Here is a 16,054-nt window from a genome sequence, read left to right on the forward strand (position 1 = left end):
GGCTAGAGCATAACAGATACATTGATGAATGGAGGACAGCCAGAAGGAACGATAGGTACATTGAGACTATACACCAAAATCATCTTTTCTCAGAGTACCTTCGTTGGCTGCATAGGACATATAAACTGTTCCTCCGTCCTACTTGGATGGAAGCCGACATAAAGGATGACCGCGACTCCGATGAGGGGCGGAATCCCTATGATGTCCGGACTAGAGTTGGATATCAAATGGAGCATGCCCCACTTAGAGACATAGTCGTAAGTTTTCTTGCATTTGTCAAAGTTATTTCCATTTGCACCCTAGACCCTAACATATATCTTCTCACGCTTTCAGTCGAGAGAGCTCCTCAGGAGTGTGAATGAAATGGGGCATGCCCTCCAAGCTCCGAGGGGTGGTGAGGACACGGAGAACACACTTCGTGGTGAGGACACGGAGAACACACTCCGCAATGTCTTAGAGGTAAAATTGATTTAGCACTTTGCATTACTTGAGTTATGCCTAACAAACTTCTTTTTTTTTGAAATGCAGAAAGTTCGTCAAAGGTGCCGGAAACTTGCAGCAAGATTAGGTTGTAGGTCGGTTGGATTGGACGACGTGTACCAACCGCGGAGACTACCACCACCACTACCTCAATCCGCGCGTCCAAGTACCGCTCGACACTCCATCAGGATAGAAGAGCGTGAAGAAGTTGATGGCTCATCGTCGTCACGCATTCCGCAAGAGAGGGGAAAGGGGAAGGCGCCGGCTCCACCTAGCGACGACGACGAGGAGGAGGATAAGGACTACGTCGCACCAGACGCTGAGGAGATAGACATGTCGCAACTTCCCGATGCGCCTCAGGGGACGTAACCCACCCAATACAACTTGCGATCCACTCGGGCATCGAAAAAGAGGTACCTCTAAGACAATCTCATATGTTATTTGATTTCCCTCGCCTCGCTTCGTTTTGTAAATGTTGTAAACATTGGTTTTTCAAATTTAGGTACACTCCGGGCTCGCAGGCTCTTCGGCGTCAACGCAAGAAGTGATTTATAGAGAGTGTATGTGTTAACTTGTGTATTGCACATGTGGACTTGTGAACTTGTGTTAACTTGCGTATTGCACATGTCAACTTGTGAACTTATGAACTATGTGATGGACTTGTGAACTTATGGACTATGTCATGGACTTGTGAACTTATGGACTATGTGATGGACTTGTGAACTTGTGGATTATGAGATGAACTTGTGAACTATATGACTATGTGATGGAGTTGTGGATTATATGATTATGTGATGGACTAGCTTTGTTTTGTATGTTTCTTGTGAAATTGGACTATGTGATGGACTTGTTACCTATGTGAATTGGTTCAGATGTTTGCGACCTGTGAACTGTGAATTCGCAATGTATTGTCGTGGACTTGTGAACTTGGAATCTATGTTTTTCTAGAGGTTGGGAGGGGGCGCCAACCATACTAGCACCGTGCTGGGGGGGCGGCTCCAGCAGACGCGCGTAGGCAGAAGGATGTGGGGGGCCGATGGGGGGCGGGGGGCGGCGCCAGCCACCCTGGTGCCTTGTTAGGTGGGGCGGCACCAGCCTCTCGCCCGAGGCAGAAGGCCGACGGGGGGCCGAGGGGGACGGGGGGCGGCGCCAGTCACCCTGGCGCCGTGCTAGGGGGAGCGGCGCCAGCCTCTCGCCCAAGGCAGAAGGCCGAGTTGGGGAGGGGGGAAGGCGGCGCCAGCCTTCCTGGCATCGTGCTAGGGGGGCGGCGCTAGTGTGGCTGGCGTCCCCCTTCTGCCTAGTCAGCTTCGCCACGACAGCCCTAGTGCCACGGTGGCACAGGCACGGCACCATGGTGGCTGGCACCGCCATATTGGGGGACGGTGCCAGACACTCTGGCACCCCAAAAGGGACCATTCCTGGTTTAAGTTTTTTTAGGGTCTATTTGTAAAATAAGTTTTTAAAAAGGACCAAAATGTAAAATTTTCAGTTTTTCAGCCGCGGCCGTGCGGCTTATAAATCGAAACTGAAGACACGTGATTGATATAATCAATAATAATAATTTAGTGCGAAGCTTTTAGTTCTAGTCTTAGTGGTCCAAAAGTAAATACTGAGTAAAAAGATAGAAAACCTCATAACATAAACAGGAATTAAGATTTTTATGAAGATAAACATAATTCTCACATCGTCAATCTTTATGATTTTTTTTTCTATTTGCAGCCAAACTTTAAAAGTTTGAGCTCTATTCCAAAAGTGCTTATATTTACAGAAAGAAAGAATAGCTTTTTTTTTTCATTTTATGATAACTCTTCTAGAGCAAAATAGGATGAATCAAATATAAGAAAGTTAAAAAAAATAGATTTTAAAAACTATTCTAAGATATCTGTATATAGATTTTTTTTAAAAAGAAATATACACTTGTTTGGACAAAGGGTGAGTTCGTTTGGACACTTGATAGTAATTAAGTATAAATTCTTACAAACTATAAAAAAAATAAAGTTACTCAATTCCTTTTAAGAAAACTTGTGTATAAATTCTATCTATCTAATATCTATAAATTTCATCTGCACTAAATATAGTTAATGTTAATTATTTTTTCTGTCATGATGCTATATCATTTTAATTGGTTTTAGCCTTTAAATAATTCATCAAAAAAGGCATATTGACTCTCTTATAAAAAAAGGCTACACTATACCTCCAAACCATTTATAATATTTAGATAATCGATCAAGTACCATATATGAAAAGCGCATAGAAAAATATATAGGAATACAAAAGTAAATTTTACAACCCATATAATTATCATGTAACAATGTATAAGGTTTCATCTATTTTCTTCGTTCCAAAATAAATTAACTTAGTAGATTTTATGTTAATTCAGAGCTTATTTGGTTTGTAACCATGCTAAACTATTGGCAATGTCAAATCATGGACAAGTTTTCGCCAATGCCAATATTTTAGCAACATTTATGTGGTATTGACAAACATTGGTAGCAGACCAAACATTGCCAAAATTACTGTTCAAAATACCAATATTTTGGTATGGCTAGTTTTGGCCTTAAACCAAATCAACCCTCATTTTGAGTAAGAGAGATTAGTGATTTTTTAGAAAAGGAACACACCATTTAGTTGGGGAGTATAGCATGATTATCCATCTGAGAAGTGAGAACAGGAGGCATGTACGGCCGAGTAGAAAAAGAGGTGAGAGAGAGACAGACACTAGTGAAGTGTTGCCCGTTGGGTTTGGTGGAGTTTGAAGAGCTCTGTCGCCGTCTTCACTCCTCGCAGTCAGACGGGAGTGGACTACTGGAGAGAGAGAGAGAGAGAGCGAGCGAGGGGATCTTCACTCTTCCAGTTCCTCCCCATTTCTTGCATCCCTTCCGGATCTATCAGCCCCGTCACCAACCTTCTTCCATCCACACTTCCATCTGTACATCTCCTTGCTCTGCCCTACACATTTCTTGGTTGTTTCGGAGTAGCAGCATCCCACTGGATCTGTTCTTGTGCTGAAAGATCGGAGCAGGATGATGGGCGATTTCCTCTCCAGGGTCCTACTGTAAGTCCCCCCAATCTGTCGAAATCTCCCGATGTTTCTTCACGATTTTTGTGGGTTTGACCGTGGGGATGGATTCAAGAACCGATTTCTTTTTTTTTCATCTTTTGTGTTTATATTTTTCGCCTTTTTTGGAATGCGTGTGCGTCGATTTGTCTGGCATCTTCTTCCTTTGGAATAGCATCGACACCACTCAAACACTGTGAAAATCTGTACATCTGTGGTCGTCCGTTCTTTCGAGGAGGATAGTCATTGTTGTTTTGAGTGTTTAAGGTCAATGGTTATTCCGCTGAAGATTAATGGTACACTAAAACTGTGCAGTGAATCTGTGATAGTATTAAAAGATTCTCTTAAGATGTTACTGAAAGGAATCTGTTGTTTGCCCATGGTTTTAGTTTCCTGCGATTTGCGCTTGCGATTGCTCCTGTCTTGATTCAGTTCAGTTGTTCAAACACGGCCCTAAAATCTGTGCCTATCTTTTTTTATGCACCAAAAGAAAAAGTGGAATCTATATCGTTGCATCTTCATAACATTCGGATTATGAGGACATTGGTTTCTTTGGTTGGAACTGCATAATGTAGAAAAAACGATGTACTCTGGTTCTGATGGGATGATTATGATGCAGATTGGCCTTTGGTTATGCTTATCCTGCTTATGAATGCTATAAAACCGTAGAGCTGAACAAGCCCGAGATTGAGAAGCTTATTTTCTGGTGTCAATATTGGTAAGGAGCTATTTTTATTCTTGTGGATTCATGGTTTGCCCACATCCATACACTGCAAGTGCCACTTGAATTGTTGTTTGTGTCCAGGATATTAGTCGCGCTACTGACGGTTTTGGAACGATTTGGTGATTTTGCAATATCATGGTTAGTTTTTTCTGAGATCTTTGTTCCTCAGTCGTTGATTACAAACTGTTTTGAATGCTTAATTGATTCTGATTTTATTGAAGGCTACCACTGTACTCAGAAGCAAAGCTGATGTTCTTTATATACTTATGGTGCCCAAGGACAAAGGTACTTTACTTTAATAATGATGTTTTTCTTGTACTGAATATATGATTGCCTTCAAGAATAATGCGTGTGCTTATGATAGGGAACCTCCTATGTCTATGAGACTTTCTTTAGGCCATACATTTCACAGTATGAGAATGATATCGACTGCAGTATTCTTGATTTGAGAGTAAGAGCTGGGGACATGCTTGTGGTTTACTGGCAGAAGGTTGCAATTATTGGCCAGACTACATTCTTTAACATTTTGAAGTATGCTTCTGCACAGTCACCAGCTCATTCATCAAGGTCGCGCTCAACACAGGTTTGCAAGCAGAATGTTTTATCTTCTAGTTTGTTGAATGATAATGGAACAGCATTCATCAATCAATGCCTTTTGAACACTCCTACGTTTGGTTCACAATTCATATTTATGCACAATCTCTTTTGCCTGCTAATACCTGAGTTGCAGGTGTCCTGCTATCATAGTTTCGTAGATAAGTGTCATGCCGTAGTACTCCAAACTTTCTGTGCAACTACTCCAACTTTGTGTTAAGTTCCATGAGAAATAGAAGTTCACATTGTTATTGTGGTTGTATGTTTGAGATGATTGTAATACTCGAAAATAGAATGAACCAAAGATGTTCCATAATAACTTGCTTCAATCCTAAACTCTTAGCAAGATAATGTCACGAAAGACAATATTTAACAGCACCTTCAACTATGTTTGCGATAAAGGCATTAAATTAACAAAAGTCAAAACTAATCAAATTAAAGCAAGATAATGTCACGAAAGACAATATTTAGCAGTTCCTTCAACTATGTTTGGGATAAAGGCATTAAATTAACAAAAGTCAAAACTAATCAAATTAAAGCGAGACAATATTTAAATTGCTCTGTATATTTGTACAAACATTATGTAATAGAAAAAAACATCCACGTGTGGTATCTAATAGCAAGACGTTTAAGGTGCCGTATGAGGTTATAGTGACCCGTTACAAGGTGTATAGGGTTGTAGAAAGAATGACCAGCCTTGAGTTCCACAAGGTTGGCAGCCATCCATTGCATCACTAAAAGAACATAGTGGGGGTCACAACAGCCACCAAGACAAAGCAGCAAGCCTGGTCCAAAAAAAATAAAAATAAAGACAAAGCAACAAGCGATCGAAGACCATAACAATTAATTTGTGATGACTAAACCTTCCTTGAACTCCCTTATCTATACATTATTATTTATGTCACATCAGCTTGAATATGTACAATTCAAAAACATAGTAAATCTTTGCAATAAAGATGCTACATATCAAAACATTCAATTAATGCCCCTTAATCTGGAAACAATAATACTAAGGAATAACTCAAGTAGGTATCAAATTTCTATCTTCAATTTTAATATTAAATTTTAAGCATTGAAAGGAGATAGATAGAGTGAACGGTTCAAACCGTTGGGTGAATACCGTCCAATTTGCAAGGTGGGTGCTACTTATTCCGAAGTATTGTTATACTATTTATGAGTAGTGCAAGTAGACAATCATATTCAAAATAGTTTACTAGATGTAGCACTTAATGAGATTTTGCTATGGTAGTATTTGATGAAAATATACTTAAAAAGCTTCTTCATGTTATGTTTGGAGATCGATACTAACGAAAACCTTAATGATGCACTGTATATTTATTACAATGTCAGTATTCTAAATAGTATAGTAAATAATATTACGAAATATCATTTGAGTATGAAAACAAGAATAAGACCATGTAATACACTAGCTCCAAAATTTGCATCAGCATAAGTCCTTCATGGATTGGGCATACATATGCATAGACTTATACTTTTATTCTCATTTCGTGTAAAATAGTTAACCCATAGGTATTATATTTAAATCAGACCTTCATCCACCTAAAATTCTAAGGAGGTATTAAACCACCAATTACAACATCTTCTAGCATATATGGGCCTCAACTTCACCTCTTCTATAGGCTGCTAACGGGCCAGGGAGTCACATGCTGAAGATTAACCAACCTATGGATATCCACCACAGGAACTTCTAAACTTCATATTGATAAGTGCCAACACATTTAGTTAGATTTATCATAGCTGCAATAAAATTTGTCAATGATTAATTTGGCATTACTATAAATCATGATAAAATCCTCTTGAGTCATTAAAGGAAATAGAGAAATTCAAAGAATAATCAGTTCCGTATTATCTGAAGATCTCAGTTAAAGTTTTATTACTCTAAGTTTATATGTGTAACCAAGGATCCAATTCTTTACCTACAATCAAATTTTGAAGTACCAAGACCAACTAACTATTTGTATTGAACATTTTACGGGAACTTTACATATAGATATAAAGAAATTTTCAGTCATCATAAAAGATTTTAACATTGCCCTGTTCGTTTCCTATGAAATTTGAGGATAAACTTTTGGATTAAAATGGCACGCTTTTCAAACTGCTAAACGGTGCATTTCGTACGAAAACTTTCTATATGAAAGTTATTCTAAAATATCAGATTAATCCATTTTTCAAGTTTGTAATAATTAAAACTCAATTAATCACACGTTATTACCACCTTGTTTTGCGTGAAACACTTAATCTTCATCTTCAGGAGATTCAAACACCAGAAACAAAGATATGCCCGCGCAATCGCGTGGATTACCTTCCTAGTTATACTAATAATGTAAGATCAGCAGACTACTAATGTAGCTGTTAGCTCCTCTGAAGGTCGTTTGTGATGTTGAAACTAATATGTAGTTGTTACCACACTAATAACCTTCAAGATCAACAATAATTAAATATCAGTTCAAGTTGGCATATCTGTACTCTGTTGGACATGCCACTTAATTTTTAGTTTAATTTGTTGGTTGAAAATGCTCCAACTTCCAATTCATTAAATACTTAACACAAATTGCATAATGATAGGAAAATTTTACAAATTGTACCAGATTGGTTCCCACCAAGGAGCATGTACTGTTTTTGAGTAAAACATATTGTATTTTGTTTCCAACTTCCTAATTCGTAGGGTGGTTTCTTTCTTCCTTCAGAAAATAATCTGCTCAACACAAGATTTAGGTGGGATTAGTGTTGATCACTCATCAGCAGTAATATATCTTTTCCTATTTATTACACTTCCTTATGTAAGTTTGAGGCACTTAGGACTGACTTGAGCAAACACGAAAGGCATGAGATCATTTAGTTAAAATATTTAACAATGAGAAATGAATGAGGAAACTGGGAATTAACTGTTAGTTTGATAGTGTATAGAAATTGCTGATTGTTTTCTGGCAGTACTTCTCGCTTCGTAGTTATCTTGTCAAATCGAAACATCAGAAAATTTCCCCAGTTTTCCTGTACTCCTGTGACATTCTGCCCCATTGCTGCTATCTTTACTTGCCTAGTAATTATCTGACAAGTACTGCTAGATCGCTTGCCCAGAAATTGTTATGATATTGTAAAAAGGCTTGTTTCAGTTGAAGACAAATTGTAGAAAATTTATGATTATCCTATCTGACATGTGAAAAACCTTCGAAGCTAATGGTAATATATGTCATAGTGGCATTAGTAGCCTTAACACATTCTCTAACAGCATCCTCTGTTATTTCTCACGTAGGTTTTGTTTGTCATTAACACTTGTTTTTTTTTTTTGTGTTTTCACTAAAGTTTTTCATGTTGAATTCTTCTTTTGATATTGTTATAGCAGCAATCGTATCCACAAAAACAGCAGCAAGCACAACCCCAACAACCGAAGCAATCACTGCCCCAACAGCAACAGAAGCAATCACTGCCCAAACAGCAACAGCAGCAGATACCCCATAAACAACCAACAACGCTTCGCAGAGCAGCATCTGCTGCCGCTCGAACAGCTGGAATTATGCAGCAGTCGGAGGACACGAAGATTGCTCCCTCTAACCCCAAGACCAGGCGTCTACTACCCACAAATTCTGCTCCGACGGCTTCCACAAGGTCCACGGTTGCAGCAACGAAACCGGTCGAGGATCTTAAGAGCAGTGGAATGAAGCTTGCAACTGAGGAAGCACCATCTCCATCCAGTAATGCTGCCATGCCAGGCTCTGAGCCTAGTGCGCCGCCACTACTGATATCTGCAGAAGATGACATGTCTATCGATGAGGTTGACATTCCTATAGAGAACATGGATGAGCCTGTTGCCACTCCAGAGGAGACACCAATGGAGGAGGCGATTCGAGTGACCCGTGGGAGGCTAAGGAAACGTATTGCCGCAGTTTCCACTGCTGATGGCGGTGCAGCAAATTAACTGCATGCCATTTGTCATCTATTTCCACAAAATATGTGCTTCAGAGCTTTAGGGCGATCACCTGTTTGGTTGCAGCAGATATCTCTGTTTCCACATTATGTTCTTCGAGCTTTATGGTGATCTGCTGTTTGGTTGCAGGCAGCAGATATCTTGGTTGGTTTAATTTATTGCTTTGAACCTGCTTCCTTAAGTAGTGTTTCTTCCACCTGTTTTGCTAATTTGCTAATATGCCTAGACCTAGAAGATGTAAATATTGCAGGGCATCTGTATATATGTTGCGCAAGCGAATCCTTATTTGTTTAGCATTGAAACTGCATGTCACCTTATTTGCTTGACCAATTAGTTCCGATTTGAGCATATTGATATTTTTGCCTGCTACTGGGAGAAATGTACTCCCTCGTCCTAGGAAAAACTTTGAATTTTGTACACTACCCTATATCCAGATTTTTGTAGAAAAGTTACCCTATATCTAGATTCGTATACAAAAGTAATGTCAAGATTTGTGTAAAAAATTGATTTTTGTGGGATGGAGGGAGTACTTTAGTACTGGCTCAGAGTTTGTGTCGAACTGGTATTTAGTTGAGGTCTGGAAACTGGAATCCATGATTGATCTTGAGATAATGGTGTATCACCAATTAAGCCCTGAGGGGGCTCATTTCGGCCAACAGTGTTCCTTTGTTTTTTTTTTCCTTTTTAGAAATTCATTTGCTTTGTTACCAATGGCTATCGATGTCATGATAAAAAAATGGCTATAGAGTGCTGTGTGACTAAAGAATTAATTAGGAAAGGAAAAAGTGCATTTTGTACCTCGAACTTAACTTTTATGTTTGTTTGAAATACACCCCTGAACTATAAATCCGGGTTTAATACATCCTAACTTTTGATACTGGACATTTTATCCCCTGTAACCTGTTTTACTGTGGTTTTTTTACATGTCGGATGCCATGTCAACCCTTTGCCACTTTTGATGAAAGAGTACTATAGCACGAGCCAGGCTTCTTCTCTCTACCACACATTTCCCCATCCTCATCGAGTTCTTAGAGCCCAACTTATATATTTCAAATTCAGAATCCATAAGCCACCACACATATGAAAGCCGCAAACTCGCTTCCACGAGACTGGACAGTTTCTTCCATAGGCCTTTACCTGAACCGACCAAAGAGAACTAGTGAATTTTTGACGATTTGACCCTTCTAAAAAACCTTGATTACCCACTTGGTAAATCAAGCGTGATCATAGAATATTTAGGAATGGCGGATAAGAAGGCTTGCATTGATATTAGAGCACCGGTTTTTATTGGGTTCTTGCGGCTAATAATTCGAATATGAGATGAAGGCTTTATTGCAAAGTTAGTTCTTTGACATCTCAAAGCTTAATTTTGGACAACATTAACAGCTCGACGATCACACGTTAAATGATAAAATGTGCTACATGATTAGATTGATCACGAGTTATACATCATGACTACTCTGCAGGCCACGAGATGATCCATATTCGTTGGATTATGCCAGTACAATCACTATGCGGAAAAATAATATCTTGGTATTAATTTCTAAACTAGTGTATCCTATAATTTAGATGATAGTATCTAATTAGAATATTTAGAGAGTCCAGTCCGGGATATTTTGCCGTTATTTAATATGGCCCAGGTTGCGGCTCCTAATAATATATGACTACTTTGCACGATTTTGGAGCGCCTAATGACGATGTGGATGGGCAGACCTCACGATCTAAATTCTAGAATAAACAAAAAAAAAACATTTCACTGAGCTCTTTAATTATATATTTAGAGTATGGAAGGTATGTCAGTTACGATTAATTCATGCATACTGATGTATTTATTTTTCAATAACTCCAGTGAGAAATAAATTATTCAAGCGCTTTTATCATATTTTCAAGCTAGGCTGTGCAAATATTCAGTCTTATGTTTTATTTTTTTCCCTACATGATCTAAGGAGTAGTAACTACTACCTAATAGAGATGTGTGTTTGTCCTTTTCCATATCAGGTCAAAAATCTGGTATAGAGAGCATCCACCTTAATGAGCAGCTCATCTATACCCACCCACAGATCATCGATAAATATCTTCCCTCCCTTGAAGCTCATGTCACCTATGTCACCTATGACGGGCCATAGTTCATTTGTAACATACTACAACTATGATCCGTGACAGGACCTCCCCAGTAGCCATATCTTAAATGAGATATTTTTTGGCCTATCAGAGATGACCCATCACATATAGTCGAATATGTAGTAGCTAGTATCGGTGGAGTTCGCCGCACGGAAGGCTATTGCCGAGTGGGGCCATTCGGCCACTGACATCACCCACCTAATCTTTAGCACCTACTTTGGTTGCCGAGCCCTGAGCATGGACCTCCAGCTGGTGACGCTCCTCGGCCTCCACCCTTCCGACTCCCGCATCATCCTCAGCACCCACGGCTGCTCCGGCAGCAGTAGGGCACTCCAGCTCGCCAAGGAGATCACCGAGAACATATATACATATCGTCAACCTTCCATAAAAGCTTTGCTAGATTTTTCTTGAACATCTCAAGAGTGAAGAATCCACCAACAAAGAAACTGAAAAAGCAAAAAGTTATATTGTTGATGAGATGAGTACTGGTTGAGCAAAAAAATTTTCAGATGAGTTGCCTCTTCCCTCCACCTCTCTACGAGATGATTGAGCATAAGAAAGGAAAAGGAACTACAAAGGATCATAGAAAGAAACTATACACTTTTTGTTAATTATTTCTATTCATCCCAATACAATTTGTTTTTTATTATCAAGTATGAAGTCTTAGACATTCCGGCTGCATTGTCTAAAAATGACATACTTCCTAATAGATCAAACATAGGTATCATAAATGCATGCTCCCTTATAGCATGATATCTGGTACCTAACCGATCACATAGTATTCATTCTTCTCATTTGGGTAGATCTCCATTACTTACGGAGGACCCCTTACCGGCATGACTTGTAAACCTAACTGTAACCAGCTGGACAAATGCTCATTTTTCACACATGTTTATCTCCGTCAATATCATTGATATATGTCATGAACATGTTGTTGATGTTGCTGGTTATATGAACAGCCGCTTGCTGTTGCTAGTGGTGCCATGCCGCCAACACGAGGACGGTACAGAATGCTGCAGTTGATTTGCAGCAACTCGTGCGCGATAGCATGTGTGTCCATCGTGCCATGGCCACTAGGTGCACACATTGACCAGCTAGTCAACCTGTCGAAAAGTTGGCCCTAGTTTACCCGCAAGAACACCGTGAGGAAGTAGCGACCAAGGAGTCATTGACGACAATATTCAGCACCGAGTTCTCACTATCCATATCTCATTGCGTGAAGCCATGTACCACTATGAACAGAGACCCAACAGCCTTTTACTTGCTCCTAAACCAATAGGCTAAGTTGAAAGAATATGGGTTTAGCACAAACTACACCAAGAGGGAAACACCAAGAGGGAAAAGTTTGTGTGAGCTAACAGGTGAAGTGGCTGGCCGTGGTGGGCCTACAGATGATGGCGCCTCTTTTATGAACCTTAGAGTCGCAGAAGAAGCCCATGGTGCCAAGCAGCTGCATAATGTGCTGTAGGTCAGCGATTATGACGGTGTCAGCCATTATAGCGATGCGGAGGGCAACGCCTTAACAGCGGCATTGGCGATGCCGAAATCGATGGCACACCTTATGGCCTGTGACTTGATGTAGCCCCTAAGATGCATGATCTTCACTACCTCATAAGAAAAAGTTTCTATAGTTTAGTTGTGAGGGCACAACGATCATGTGTCGATATCCTATTCCTACATTTAATCTTCAAAGATCCTAAACATCTGCAGGCTTAACATTGTAATTGGCATGAGTTAATCAATATTATTTTTATATTGGGCCCTTGATTCTTGTGGCCAATAATTCGATTATCAGATGCAGGGTTTATTGCACTGTCAAGTGTCAATTATTTCTCATCTCAATCTTGATTTTGGACTACATTAACTGCTCCACGACCACAAGCTAAATATGAAAATGTGTTATAAGATTAGATTGATCTCGAGTTATACATTACGATTTGTAATCTCCAGAGCACGACTTGATCCATATATATATTTATTTTGGGCCTACTTCTCCTGTGACTAATTTGATACGGAAGATTAAGTTTAATGCTGGGGCAAGTACGATGATGATGCACAAAAAATAATTTAACTATCCCAAGGCTATGTTCGGACTGCATTGACAGCATGATGATCACAAGCTGCTTATAAAAATCGACTTAAGGGGGAACTATCCAGGTAGTATCAAATTCTGTACTAGACTCTACTAGTGTGTCCTAGAAATAGCTGATAGTATTCAATTAGATACTCCAGTCTAAACACTATGGGTGCAAATCTGATGTTGTTCAACTGTACAGGATATTTTGCCATTATCTAAAAATAATAAATAATTACTTACGTACAACGTGCAGATTCAATGGAAATTAAAGATCATGCCAGGTTGCAGCTCCTAATAATATATTTAGATTTTCGAAGGCATGTTCGTCACAATCAATTAATGCATACTGATAGTGATATAGTAGAACCAATAATGTTTTTCTTTTCCTAAACATGATACCTCGGAATCCATACTGTCAATACTAATTTGGAATTTTCCATCAATGACGTTACACAAACTCTGTCATTCCAACTGGAAAGGGATCGAGGACAGTTTTGAATTATAAAATTAGTTACTGAACTGAAATAAATATTTATGCAAAAACAAATTAGGAGATATAGAAGTTACATAAATTTTATCCGGTGTGAAATTAACTTATATTAATATTTCTCTTGTGTGATCTCATTCAGATTTTAGTATTATATTTTGCTCCTGTAGGTTATATTATATATGTTGTCTATAGAAAAACATTATTGGTTTTAAATACTCGATGTAACATGTGAGGGTACTCTAGAGCGAAATTGTAGATATCTTTTGCTAATTCAGAAATATTTAGTGGCTAGCTAGACCAGGTTGTCGATGAACTTGTATAAAACCACACGGCCAGCAGGTAGAGTTTCCACTCATAGACGCATCACATAGCCATCTCTCTCTCTCTCTCTCTCTCTGAAGGAAACGCATTGCATCCGCACACGTTCTTCCTTTACCATCGGCCACGCCTGGAGCAGCTACCGCCGCTGTTGTTGACAGCCGCCGGTGCACACGGCATGCGGAAGGCCCTGCCACGGTCCTCGCTATTGGCACTGCAAACCCGGCAAACATATGTCCTCAGGATGAGTTTACCGACTATTACTTCGGTCTGACCAAGAGCGAGCACCTTACTGAGCTTAAGGACAAGATGAAGAGAATATGTAAGCACATCAATTATTCCACTTGTCATCATCATTATATGTTAATTTTCATTAACTCCAGTGAGAAAAATTGTCCAAACGGTTAATGTCAAAATTTTAAGATAGGACGTGTTTTCATATTTTAAGATAGGGTGTGTTTTCATATTGTGAGGAGGATATATGTTATATTTTTTTCTACCTAAGCTCTGGAGTAGTATGTACTAACTAATACAGATATGTGTTATTCCTTTTGCATATCAGGTCAAAAATCCGGCATAGAGAAGCGCTACATCCACCTTGATGAGGAGCTCATACGTGCCCACCTAGAGATCATCGACAAAAACCTGCCCTCCCTTGAAGCTCGTGTAGACATTGCCTCTATCGAGGTCCCAAAGCTCGCTGAGTCCGCTGCACGGAAGGCCATTACCGAGTGGGGCCATCCGGCCACTGACATCACCCACCTCATCTCAGCACCTACTCCGGCTGGCGCGCCCCTAGCGCCGACCTTCAGCTAGCGACGCTCCTCGGCCTCCGCCCTATCGTCTCCCGTACCATCCTCAGCCTCCACGGCTGCTCTGGCGGCAGTCGGGCACTCCAGCTCGCCAAGGAGATCACCGAGAACAACCACGGCGCACGAGTCCTCGTAGCCCTCTCTGAGCTGACACTGGTATGCTTCTCAACCCCTGACGAAAGCAAAATCGTAGGCCATGGACTGTTCGGAGATGGCGCTGGTGCGATCATTGTTGGCGCTGACCCCTTGACCGATGGCGAGCGCCCGCTGTTTGAGATGGTGGCCGCTTCACAGACCATGATACCAGGAACCAAGCACGCACTGGGCTTGCAGGCCACCGACAAAGGCATAGATTTCCATCTCTCCATCCAAGTGCCAACAGTGATAAAGGACAACATCCATCAGTGCTTGCTCGATGCGTTCCAGTCAGTCGGAAACACGGATCCTAACTGGAATGACCTCTTCTGGGCGGTGCACCCTAGTGGCCGTGCGATCCTTGACAATATAGAGGGCAAGCTCCAGCTAGAGCCAGGGAAGCTTGCGGCGAGCCGCCACGTGCTGAGCGAGTACGGGAATATGAGTGGTGCGATGATCGCGTTCGTTCTTGATGAGCTGCGCCGCCGTCGGGAGAAGGAAGAAGGCGTGCAACAACAGCCTGAGTGGGGAGTGATGCTGGCCTTTGGACCCAGAATCACAGTAGAAGCAATGGTGCTATGTAACCCATTCTTAACTGGTATAAATTAAATACAAAAGTAATCATCTACGCTATGGAATCAATAGTTCATGCTTAAGTGGGTTTATGATCACCGTTATCCATGTCTGTATTGTCAACTCTAGTATGAGCTATAAAGAAAGATCCATGTGTTATAAATTATATTTCTGCATATGTAACAACAAATTGGAATGTCATGTCACGGCATATGTGTGTGTATATGTATATATATATATATATATGTGTGTGTGTGTGTATATATATATATATATATGTAAATGAAACACTATATTCACTATGATTTGCTTCAATTTGAGTTTTTGTAGATGGAGATGGATTTAGAAAAAAATGACAAGATGAAATTAGCATTGTAATCGAGTGGTATTTTCTTTGTGAAAAAATGATCAAAAACAAAAGAGAAAAAGGGACTCTTAGTATCAGATTAGCATAAATAGATTATTCATGATTTTAGTCAAAATTAGAAAGTTCAATTGGTCAAATTGGAGTAGCCAAGATATGACAATTTGATGATAATTGGTTTTGATATTTGGTGATTTTTGATGAAATGGTGGTGTTGCTGATTGTTTAGTGCTGTTAGACCAGATGGGCATGGCCGATCATACCGGCGTGTGTTGCGCGGTTAGACCGGCTAGCCCGATGGTTTGACCGGCTAATTCTAAGTCAGTTTCGGGTTGTTTATTTGGATACTTGTGATTACATGT

The 16,054-nt window shown here is 40.1% G+C and overlaps 1 protein-coding gene and 1 pseudogene across 2 annotated transcripts; both read left to right on the top strand.

Annotated features, from left to right (window-relative positions):
• The first annotated feature begins 3,222 nt into the window (after positions 1-3,222).
• Positions 3,223-9,087, top strand: LOC127753123 (HVA22-like protein i). 2 transcript variants are annotated; one of them, XM_052278594.1, is made up of 6 exons: positions 3,223-3,535; positions 4,158-4,256; positions 4,344-4,400; positions 4,484-4,547; positions 4,627-4,845; positions 8,218-9,087. In XM_052278594.1, the coding sequence occupies exons 1-6, from the start codon at positions 3,504-3,506 to the stop codon at positions 8,791-8,793; spliced, it is 1,047 nt and encodes a 348-aa protein (XP_052134554.1). In that variant the 5' UTR covers positions 3,223-3,503; the 3' UTR covers positions 8,794-9,087. The 2 variants fall into 2 exon arrangements, with proteins under 2 accessions (XP_052134554.1, XP_052134555.1); XM_052278595.1 differs by having other exon boundaries at positions 3,225-3,535; positions 8,221-9,087.
• A 2,073-nt stretch (positions 9,088-11,160) lies between these two features.
• LOC127752676 (bisdemethoxycurcumin synthase-like) lies at positions 11,161-15,364 on the top strand (annotated as a pseudogene).
• The last annotated feature ends 690 nt before the right edge of the window (positions 15,365-16,054 follow it).

This window comes from Oryza glaberrima, chromosome 10, assembly GCF_000147395.1.
Source record: "Oryza glaberrima chromosome 10, OglaRS2, whole genome shotgun sequence".
Lineage (NCBI taxonomy): Eukaryota > Viridiplantae > Streptophyta > Magnoliopsida > Poales > Poaceae > Oryza > Oryza glaberrima.